General features: G+C 37.5%; 1 protein-coding gene across 1 annotated transcript in view; it reads right to left on the bottom strand.

Annotated features, from left to right (window-relative positions):
• The window catches only part of MTTP (microsomal triglyceride transfer protein), a 35,132-nt gene extending 23,010 nt beyond the window's left edge, over positions 1-12,122 (bottom strand). Inside the window, exons 1-4 of the mRNA XM_026698291.2 lie at positions 11,949-12,122; positions 4,278-4,465; positions 3,435-3,578; positions 67-174 (exon numbers count right to left, since the gene is read on the bottom strand). Coding sequence (XP_026554076.1) covers positions 67-174; positions 3,435-3,578; positions 4,278-4,465; positions 11,949-12,039 — 531 coding nt within the window. The 5' untranslated portion in view covers positions 12,040-12,122. The remainder of the gene's footprint in view (positions 1-66; positions 175-3,434; positions 3,579-4,277; positions 4,466-11,948) is intronic.

Here is a 12,122-nt window from a genome sequence, read left to right as displayed (position 1 = left end):
TAAATAAGTTCAATTTAAAATCAAGACAAGCAAATGCATTTTAGCATGCATGAAAGAATAGAGTACCTCGCTTGTAGATCCAGAATTTAGCTGTATTTGAAACAAACTAGCCAGGCCTTTCTTGAGATTCTTGATAATAGAAGGTTCATCTTCATAGCAGTAGAAATTTTTAACCTAGAAAGTTTGGAAGGAGAGAGAAAGAGAGAATTTGTAATAAGAATCAATTTTAATTTGAAAACCATCCTCCAAAATTCCAGTCATTATTTATCATTAACTTATTTTCACAGTTATTAAGATGAATCAGTATTCTATTCTACACAGTTATATCCCAAAGCATGTCCAATGAAAAGCAGCAGAACAACAACAGAAATCTGTGTCAAGTCTGCAGAATAAAACACAATCTATATATTTCCAAGCATGGAATGATCTTATTATGCAACACTTTCTTTCAATAATAGAAACATCAAAGCACTTTAAATTCATGCAAAATCAGCAGTGCCATGCAAACTTAAGCCTGATATCAAAATATTCGACCCAGAATCAGATGTAATAAATCTTTTTCAAGCTTCCCTGAATAAATAATATTACCATCTGATGGTTATTTAAAATGCCAAGTGCAGGAAACAACCAAATGACTTAGAATGTTTAGTACAAAAAGTGATGGATCATGTGATGTTTGTTTGCAAATAAGTATTTTTATTTGGGGGAGGTGAGTATCCAGCTTTGGTAAAGATTTCCCCTTTCCAACTGTGGTATCCAACTGTCGGAGGAGGTGCTCATCTCCATTTCTTAGTCAAGGGAGCCAGTGTTATTAGAAGCATCTTCGGATGCTTCTTCCATGGCCATGTAGCCAACAAGTCTGTACGCCAAGGCGCACTGAACCTTTCCTACTGAAGTGGTACCTATTTATCTACTTGCATTTGCATGCTTTCAAACTGCTATGTTGCAGGAGCTGGGACAAGTAATGGGAGCTCACTCTGTTATACGGTACTCAGGTGTCGAACTCCGGCTGTCAGCATTCCAGATGACAAGCTCAGCATCTTTAATACACCCTTTTCCAGCTCTGATATAGAACACTTAATTTTAATGTAGAAGGTTTTATCCAGCTTTTCACAACCTGGTGACCTCCAGATTAATGTAAATCAATTTCCAAAAATCCTCATGTCTGCATATCCTAAAGTAAGTTCCTGGTGTTTTCAATTTTAAAAAGGATCAGAAGGTGAAGCCCCTAGCTACTCAAAACCCTGGGGAACCACTACCAGACTAGATTACTAGTGGCTAAAAGTTACACTCTCAATCATCCAGGTCATGGTTATTCCAAAAGTGCTTTTTCCAAAAGGCAATTGGACTTTCATGCTTTTTTCCTTGAAAACATTTTGCTTCTCACCCAAGAAGAACTGAAGAGTCTTTTGGAAAAGCACTCTTGGGAGAGATGGAGAAGATACTAATTTTGATCCATATCAGAAGTCTTCTAGATGATGTGGATGTCTCCAGAGGGTACATGATGTTTTTTTTCTGGGAACTCATAATCTAAACAATCTATGCATTTTTTAAATCTCCCTCTAAGCATAGAATAAACATTTATAAGCCTTCATCTTGCAGTGCATAGACAATGGCTACAATGATGAAGATGATGATGGTGATGATGTGCTCATGATGTTTTCTTTATAATTTCCAGTCCATAACAGTCTTAAAATAGTATTTTCTGTTTCTCTTTGCCATGGAGATTGCACAAGATGCTTCCTCAATAATGCTGGTGATGTTGATGTAATGGACTGGGATCGATCCTAATACCATCATGTTATTCTCAGAAACTGGGAAAAAGTATCCCAAAATGATTGGCTCCCCTAATTAAGTGAAAATAAATAATCTGTCTCTGGGATGGCAGGAAGAAACTACTAATGTTAGTTCTATCTGACCCTAATAATAGTCAGGTACACTGATTAGTCGTCAAGATATGACATGAAATTGACTTAATAAGCTCACCTTTCATACTAACTCCCCTTTTGCCACCCCAGCAGAAATTTTGAGATAACACATACTGTAAATCTTGGTCCTTGATCTAAGCTATGCAATCAGTCAAAAATGAACCATAGTGAAATTAATAACAGAGGGACGTGTCAGAGGCAGAGTGATCTTTGCACTGGCTGCTGCCTCTGAATTTAAACCACAAGACTTTGTTCTTTTACCTAGCCCTCAAGCACTTAAAATATGCTGAGCTGCTGCCCATTCTGCCCTTTATAGAGGTTACAATAAGTACATTATCTCTTAATGGCACTCTATTGATACATTTTGGCATCCCTTTGAGAGCAGTATTTTATTTCCATGATGGGCAAACATTTTCAAGGCACGTAGGTGAGTCTTATTTGAAGTCTTTCTCATTCATCCTCGAAATGCCATTTTTCCATCTTCAGATCATAAAGCTTTCACCAGTGGGATCTGATATAGAGTGGGCTCACCAGCCTTTGATCCTGTGTTCTTCGTTCAATACAAAAAAAAACCCAGGGGATTTACTGTAGCCCACACAATTCAAATTGCTTTTCTATTATGCATTCCGACCCTCCCTGGTATTAGACTGGAATGGAGAATCCAAGACATGAATGGATGTGTGGGAATGGATTACCCACAAGATAGTACCACTCATGAATGTGATCTAATGCAGCTTCTCCACCCAAAAACACCCTGACATTTTATTTTGATTGCTCTGGCAGAGAGTGAAGGCAAAAGGCCAATCTGTCCACTCCACAACTAGCACAATATGCTCAAAGCAGTCACGATGATGTAGTAGTCGTTGCTTTTTTAAACGCTGGGATCTAGTACATTGGCCATGTAGATTCTATCAGGGCTGGGATGAGATCTGGATTTCAAGTGATTCAGAGTACATGTGGGTGTGTATGTAACGCTTGCTGGGATCACCTTAAAGTAACTGCAGCTGACACACAATCCTGGAAAAGACACTTTGGTTGTATAGTGTTTCCCACAGTTGCTACCTGCATGACTTCAAGGGCAACCATTGGTGGGGGAGGGGCTCAAAAAGTAAGGATGGCAGCCATTACTGACCAACTGAAGCCCCACCCCATTCTACATGTGTCGTGGCATGCAGAAAGAATAACTGAACTTTTCATTGTGCAAACTTTTGTGCTCTTTGCCCTCCCCTTGATACTCAATGCCATTGAAAGTTCTTGATCACAGTGTATGCTTTGAATGTGGATCTTTCCCCAGCCGTATTATCTATCAGATTTACTAAATCTTCTGCTATTGTTTGCGTGGAACTTACAAGACAGCTCTTGAGCATGTGCTAGCTATATAATACATGGTGACTGGGTTACATATCATTTAGCCTTTTACAAATATCATGACCCTAATTCAAAGCATGCAAGGTAGATTTATATAAATAAAACCTTTAAAACGAACCTTTCTACTTATTCTCTTACCTTTCCACGAATCCAATGCAGAAATACAGGCCTTTTTAAAGCAGCAAGATGTTCTTCTTCATATAATTTATTGGTGTTTTTCTGCTGAAAAATGTCTTTTGCTACAGGACGCTCATTCACATTTTCAAGTGATACATCTGTAATCTAGAAAGGCAAAAGCAACAACAACCCCCAATAAAATAAAATAGGAAAAATCAGCTAATTTGCAATAGGAGATTATTTCCTCAGACTTAATTTCCCCTTTCTTCAATTATTTTTCAAAATGTATTTTCCATTTTATCTGTGTACTTTGAAGTGGCTTTTCAAAACCAATGTGTAACCTGCAATTTCTAATCAGTCTTACACAAATTGGCCAAGGACAATGATGAATTCACAAGGCACACTAACTCATAATGTGATTTATTTGGGGTTTTTATTTTTGTTTACTATTATGTGATTTTTACAAATCTGGCCTTTGTTCTATTACATGAGAGTTTACAGAAGCATCCTGAAATAATTAAACTCTACATAATTGATAACTCTACATAATTGATGAGCCTTAAAATTGGAAAATTCTAAATAGAATCTCTATATTTCTCATTTGGCTTCAATTCACAAAGTTGCTAACTTTGAGCCTGATAGCTCCTTATGTTGAAACCTGTATCCCTGTATGTACCACTGAACATCGTGGGCTATACTTTCTGTACAGTGCAATATTAAATGCCTTCAATTTTGAAATGCATCCTATATTTTCTATAAGTATAAATTAATCACATTTTGCCTCTTGACTTACATTAACTAAATTTGCATTACCCAAATTATCAGAAAATGCCTTTATAACATCATCTTACAATAATTGCCTACCGCAATTTTGATCAACTGGTCATCGTCATTATTGGGATTTCTCCATACTAAGTTGACATCCACTCCAGATGAAATTTGATAGCCCACACTCTCATGGGGTAAACCTCTCACTCTGTCAATAAGAACTTGGGTAGAATAGGTAAACTTGTATAATTTGTCATTGTTTATTCGAGGACCAGTATTGTGGCCTATATGAAGAAAAAAAATAATTGTGGATAGTGTTGCATCAGTGATAAACTAAAATACAAAGAGGCCACCATATTATAGTCCTATCTCCAAAGCATGGTTTAAATATGAGAGATTTAAGACAACGCTTAAACTTACCTCTGAACAGATTCACCACCAAAGTTCCTCAGATTGAACCTTAAGAATCTTCCTAGATGCTTTTTAACAAACTTTTGTGAATCATATTTGCACTAAAACTCTACTTAAAACTTGCCACCTTTAATGAAAGGGTAACGGAGTAGCATACCCAAACCAAAGTTCCAGGAATTAAAACAGGGACAGTCTAAAATAAGAAAGCCCTATGCAAATATAGGAAAATATATAAATAAAAATGTTTGTGTGTGTGTGTAGGGAGGGAGGGAGGAAAGAAGGAAGGAAGGAAGGAAGGAAGGAAGGAAGGAAGGAAGGAAAATTTCTGACAACCACTGCCAGCTTCATTCTAGGAAACTTAGTGAGGAAGCTGAGAAATCAGAAGTTGCTCCTTCTTCTGTTAATTGTTTATGGTTATTTGCTTTGTCTGTTTAGCAAAGGAAATATCTTTGCAATAATGACCCATGGATCATGGATTGTCTAGTTCCTATCAAAGCTTTGGGCTGAGCCTAGTTTTATCCATTGCTAAAAGAATCTTTCCTACTGGTAGCATTCTAAAATAAGCTACTGTGCTGTAAATAATATTTCAATACTATTATTTCAACAAAATTTTCACTGGATGATTGGCAGGGGGAGGGTTTATGAAGGAAATAATATACCCCTATATCACATCCATCCATTTCAAGGCCATCCCTACTATTAGACCTAGTAAGGCTGTTGGCTGAGGTTGTAGCTATTGGGATGAATGGTGTTGCAGGAAAGTACTGAACTGCACTCCCGCACTGGGTGTATCATTCAATTTGACCTTCATCTTTTCACTCATTTACTAGAAAGTTTGCATTAAGATGCCTCCTCTTAATCACTTCCCAGCCTTTTGGCTAAGATCCAATGTATTTCATCTTTTAGAAATATATGCATACATATAAATGTGCATATAAATTGTCTCTCTGCCTCCCATGCTTTTTATTTTCTTATCCATGTATTAAATTATATGATAGTATTCTAAATTTGAAACTATCTTGAGTATTTGGCAGAGACAGTGCATAAAGACCACAGAAATAATAAATAAAACACAGACTGGAAAAAATATTAATACATCTTTGGGAACAACACAGATTGGCTTAGAAAAATTCTAATATGTTTAGCCTGTTAATTTATTTTTTAATTTATCTTTTTCAGAATTTTGTGTTTGCTGTGTCTGATCTACTGGCTAGAGTAGCTTACAATAATTCGATATATTTTACCTGATTATAAACTGTGACAAATAATAGTTATAATCCTAATGCCCAATTAAACCTGATGGTTTAAATAATATGTATCTATTTTCATCTGCACAATTTTACATTAATCTGCATTAATGTTATTCTCCTTCTGATAAATTTGCAAAGTTTATTCATATAAATGTAGATTTCCCTAAATACCGTGTTTCTCACAAAATAAGGCCGGGTCTTTTGTTTTTTTGACCCCTGGAAAAAACGGCTAAGCCGTCTTTTCGGGGGTGACTTAATTTCCTCCCCCACCTAGAGCGGCCCATACGCACATACCTTGCCGCAAGGCCACTTCTATCGGCCGAAGATAGCTCCCTGAAGGCAGAGTCCCCAACTGCTTCAGGGCATGACGTGGCTGCCCTTATCCCCTCGCCTTTAGGCAGTCTCTTTCGGGTGATGGAAGCTCCCCAAATGCAGTCACCAGCCACTTCGATCAGCTGGTAGAAGCGGCCTCGGGGCGAGCACACATGCACACTCCCCTTGCCGCGAGGCCGCTTCTATCAGCAGACAAAAGCTCCCTTGAAGGCAGAGTCCCAAGCCTCTTCGGAACAAGGCGTGGCTACCTGTATCCCCTTGCCTTTAGGCAGTGTCTTTCGGGCAATGGAAGCTCCCCAAATGCAGTCACCAGCCACTTCTATCGGCCAGTAGAAGCGGCCTCGCAGTGAGGGGAGTGTGTGTGTGCGCTCACCCCAAGGCCACTTCTACTGGCCGATCGAAGTGGCTGGTGGCTGCATTTGGGGAGCTTCCATTGCCCAAAAAAGACTGCCTAAAGGCAAGGGGACATGGGCAGCCCCGCCTCACCCCGAAGCGGCTTGGGACTCTGCCTTCAAGGGAGCTTTCATCTGCTGAAAGAAGCAGCCTTGCGGCAAGGGGAGTGTGTATGTGTGCTTGCCCCGAGGCCGCTTCTACCAGCTGATCGAAGTGGCTGGTGACTGCATTTGGGGAGCTTCCATCGCCTGAAAGAGACTGCCCTAAAGGCGAGGGGACATGGGTAGCCACGCCATGCCCTGAAGCGGCTGGGGACTCTGCCTTCAGGGAGCTTCTATCGGCTATCGGGGTATTCTACCCTAGGCTACCTGCAGGGCATTCCTAAAGGCAAGTTTTCTCCCCATACCCCCCGCTCATTTCTCTTCACCTTATGTAGTTCTAATGAACGATGTGAGAAATGGTGGGAAAAGCATGGTTTAAATAGGCCTACATTTTGGGGGCAGGACTTAATTTCACCTCATGCCTAGAAATCATGCTGGGCCTTCCTATTGGTGGAGGCCGTATTGTTGGAGAAATACGGTAGTACTAGATATACATTTTAATGTAGTATGTTGAGATTCTCACATAAAGCAGAGAGTTCCACTGTTATCTAAACACGTTGCAGAGAGAAATGAGTACATGCAACTTGAATAACTATTTTAGTGTCTGTCATTACAACTTTCTATAATTAACTCATGGTTCTGTATAATAGAGAAAGCTATGCTGCCTGAGCTGAGACAGCTGTCAGGGACTGTACCTTTTATTAGTATTCCTGGCATAGACAACACATGCAGTTTTAACCATTAGCTGGCTCTAAGTTTACACTTGCTGTGTCTTACAGCAAGCAATTTGGAGAAAATACTAAGCTATAGCATTACAGCTGTATTTTCTGCTGTAATCTCACTGAATCCTTCTGAAAAATATTATACATTTATAAAGAAATTTACTTTTAATATAGAAATATTTTACATACATAAGCAATCGAAAATATGATAATTAAAATCTTTTTTATTACAAAAGCATCTGTGTTGTTTCAATTGTGATTCTAGGAAGTTGCACAAAATCAATACAATCAAAATAAGTTTAACAGAACTCTAATATTGTCATAGAAAGCATTCCATCTTATAATACCAAGTGGCCATGATAAATTTGAGTTCACATTTGCCCAATTATCTGATCATCCTAATGCACAAACATATTCTTTTATAATAAATTACTAAAATGGAATGAAGGCAACATTAGGTATCTATATACTCAGGTTAATTTAATGTTCCTCATTTATCGTTATCAGATCACAGAGTCTTTAAAAAAATCTTCCACGAAGACATATTTTAAGTCCTGCTATAGTCCAAAGATCGTAACTGTACAACTGATGTTATAATTGCAAAGATAATACAAATATAATTAAGGGAGCACCATTCAATGCAGATTAATAGGAAAAAAATGGAGACTTCTTCATGCTTCCATATAATTGCATATTGTTGAATTAAACATTATGACATTTTTGAAAATGCTTAACACTGCTACTGTTCTTTAAAAAGAAAAGCGGCAGTTTAGAACCCCAAACTGCTGCTGTAATCCAGATTTGGATCGGAGCCCACGTCAATTTGCCATTCAAAATCCACTTTCCCACCTGCTATTTGCCCTTTAGCTTTTCTGCACTTCCCCTTGGCTAATGTACAAATTACCCTAAATAGCAGGATAGGATATTAGTAATTTCTGTGATATATATATATATATGTGTACATGTCTATACTGTCATGTGTGTGTATACACACACATATGTACAGATGTGTGTGTATACACACACACGTGTGTATGTATGTACAGTATATGTATACACACACACACACACACACATAGGACAGTATAGACATGTACAGGAAAGTAAGTCAGAAATTTGTGTGTGTATATCTCACATATTTTCCTGTCCACTTTTGGTCAAAAACTAAAGAAAGTAGATGTGTTAAAATATTAAAAACAAGAAATGGTGTAGAGTCTCTTGCCTGGGTGGGGGGGTTGGACTAGATGACCTACAAGGTCCCTTCCAACTCTGTTATTCTGTTATTTCAATGGAACAGAAAGCACTTTATTTTGCTTAAAAACAAAAAAGCAAAATAAAAGATTGAAAACCTCGTATCATAACCAGTTCTACTCAGTGAACACATTATTTTTCCCAAAGTTGTCCATCCTAAATCTAAAGCACAATAATAGCATTTCATTACTCTGGGGTACTCTGTGTCTAGACGATCTGTTCTCCAGACACTGGCTTCTATTTTAGCATCACTGCTTGTCCTGTATTTGTTTAAGTTTAAATTGGTCTGCCTCCAACTCCAAGAAAAACACACTGACAGAAAGGTACTTCTTGGAAAAGCAAAAGGCCATCCTACACCTCTCCTCTGGGGCAGGAAACTAAGGAATATGTTCCTTAGAGTGTGATAGCTTACACTTTTCCTCCCACTGTAAGCAACGAATGGCTCCAACAGAAACTCAAAAAAAAAATGTGGGAGTTTTTTCAGTGTATTATTCATAATTCTTTTTTTTTTACTAGCATGAATGAAATACGACACATTTTCAAAATTGCCTTCAATAGGAATTTTGTCTATCAGTACAGGCTGAACAGAATTCATTTCCAGGGGCATATAGCAGTTATGGGGGCACAAATGAATCCCCAACCTTTTTAATATGCAAAAAAAAAAAAAAAGGCTCAGGGCTTCAGCCATGGACACATTTTTTTTTTACTTCCCACCCCATAAGAGCCACTATCCATTCCTCACTAAAGTTATAAATTGCATTTTCCTCCTAATTTTTTAAATTATTCAGATGATTTCTAACTATGCGTTGAAATACAGTTGCCCACAAATATGTAGGATAGAATAAAACAAAAAGCCATGTTTCAACAAAAGGACATTACATTGCAACCACGTCAAGAAATATATAACCAACCATATGTCAAAATAAACATAAGACAAATAAGAGAGAAGCAACCAGGTTTAAAAACAGAGACAACTAAGCATACCATTGAAGCAAGGTCCAAGATAAATTGGCTTTAGGAAATTTTTTAAAATCAATTAGGAAGTTTTTGGAGAGGACATCCACAACAAGAAGCCCCTCACCTTGCTGTCACTCAGCAGGGGCAGTCAGAAAAGGTCAATGGAAGATTATGCCAGTATTTGAGTAGGCGCATGTATCCAGAAGCAATTCTTCAGTAAATCCTCACACTATGAAAGGTTTTGAAAGGACTGAACTTTAAGACTTAGGCAGAAAGCTCAGTTGTCACTCAGTTGAGTGAAAAGGATAGACAGAGCAGGGTTTGCTGATCACATTTTGAAGCAAGTAAGCTAAGCATACTGTAATTTAAAGGTGGGGTACTCAACTTCCCAAATATATTGCCCACTGTTTCCATTTGTTTCCTGATACTATGCCAGCACCTTCAATTGGACCTAAACATTGTTTAAAAAGCAATGAGGATGTCAAAGTACCCTTTCATATCTCCCCCTGCAGGTTTCCTTGCAAGCAAGTGCCAAACTCCATTCAAAAGTGATCTAGAAAATGCATTTTATCCGAGAGTACCCACACTTGGTTAGCAGCCAAGTTACCTGACCTCCTTGCTCAGATCATAGTTCAATATACCTTCCTTATCACCTTTTTTAATGAACTGGAACTAAATCTTTGTCATTGAGGACTATACCACCTGCAAGACTCCACCTATTATTCCTTGCTGGGTGTAATAAGCAAGGAGACACTGTGCTTAATGACATACCTTCTTGTTCACATCCACCCTTAGGCCTAAAATTTAATCAATTCCATGACAACGTGATTAAATAAAATATAAAAATAAAAAATATAGAGTGCTCTGGATTTTCAAAATTGACTAGTCTACTTTCATTATAATACCCAGTTATTATGAAAGGCCTTGTCCTCAAAACCTCTTGCAAATGTGGCCAAGGGGGTACTGCGAGATATCCCCTATATTTTTTGTAAAGCAACTTTGAAAAAAACAAAAAAACTCTGCCAAATGAACTGTAAGTATGTAGTCCCTTGCTATAATCCGTGGTTTCTTCTGTATTTGCATCTCAATGGAATATATAACCATCACCTCTTGTCACACAGATTGTAATCAAGTAGTTGGAATAAAACATTCAATCATTTCTTCTACTCTATTTAAATTATCAGCCAAGTTCATTTACATTCTGATCACTGAACAGAGGCAGTCCCATAAATTGGCTTTCCATAGCATATATTTTTAAATCTCTTGGAAATTTTGTAGTTAATGCCTGCTAAAGATCCTACTTCCAAAGTCAAAGGAACATAGTTCTGTTTATAAAGACATACATCTTGAAACCTAGAAATTCTATCTTCATCTCTTGCATTATGCAGCTGTTTATCTTACAATCATGTAGACTGATGGGCTTGATTACCCCTTCCTTCTAAATATAGCTAGCTACCTTTCTTTCTCATTGATAGACTCGGTATCTAACCAGTTTATGGTTTAGCATTTTAAAAGCAGATTATCTGTCATTGTTTTAACAAGACATTCCAAGATACTTAAGAGCATGGGAAGTTAAAGAATGCACTTTTAGCAATGCACTTTGCTAAACAACTATATTGCTATACATAGTTGTTATACCTTAGATCAAACAGATCTCTATTGGAAAAACTACCCTGGCATTATGTTCTAATTTTGAATTACTTCAGTCCAGTATGAAAAAAATATAAGACGACAGATCAGAAGGAGAATAGATTGAAAAAAATTGCTGGATAACAGGTGAAGTCTTTGATGAGATATATTACCATATATTTACAATATTGTTTAAATGTGCACATGCAAATGTACATACAGTTAATTCACACAAAACCTATAGTAAGTGGCACTTTATTCAGATAATGGCATCCTCAGCCAATTTTTGCAAAACCAACAAATATGTGATGCCCTGAAAAGCAAATATATGTCAACTATTGGTCATGACTACACAAGATGTTAATAACTGACAGTGAAAACTGTTCAGAAGTAATTCCCATTGGTTTAAAAGATCTGGCCTGGATTAGAAAAACTATTTTCTTAAACCTTTCTAAAGTAGATTCCTGTGAATAGTTTCAGTGTTAAAGCAGAAATCCAGATTTCATAAGAAGAAAGACCTAACTTGCTGCAAACTATTGATGGCTCACAAAGCAATCCATTTAACATAATCTCCCCCATCTCAACCCCCACCTCCCAATTAATTCAAAATGATCTAGATATGAGATCCATATAAGCAAAATCTACAATGTACCTTCATCTCTCTTATTAAAAGGCAGATACACATCTATTAATGCAAGTCAAAAGATTAAAGCAACTTACCTTTGACTGATGCTGAATATGTGGAAATGATGCATGGGAAAAGCACAGTAAGAAGAACCATGGCCGGCTCACATAAGGTACAAATTATCATATTGGAAATAATGTAAGGAAACTGTGAACTGCTCTGATTGAAATGAAATCTACAAAGAAGTCTTCTATCTGCCACAATGGTGT

The sequence above is a fragment of the Pseudonaja textilis genome, chromosome 6 (assembly GCF_049901715.1).
Source record: "Pseudonaja textilis isolate UNSWEBS1 chromosome 6, rPseTex1.2, whole genome shotgun sequence".
Lineage (NCBI taxonomy): Eukaryota > Metazoa > Chordata > Lepidosauria > Squamata > Elapidae > Pseudonaja > Pseudonaja textilis.
Note: the sequence above shows the minus strand (reverse complement) of the source record. Positions and strands in the feature narration are given on the sequence as shown.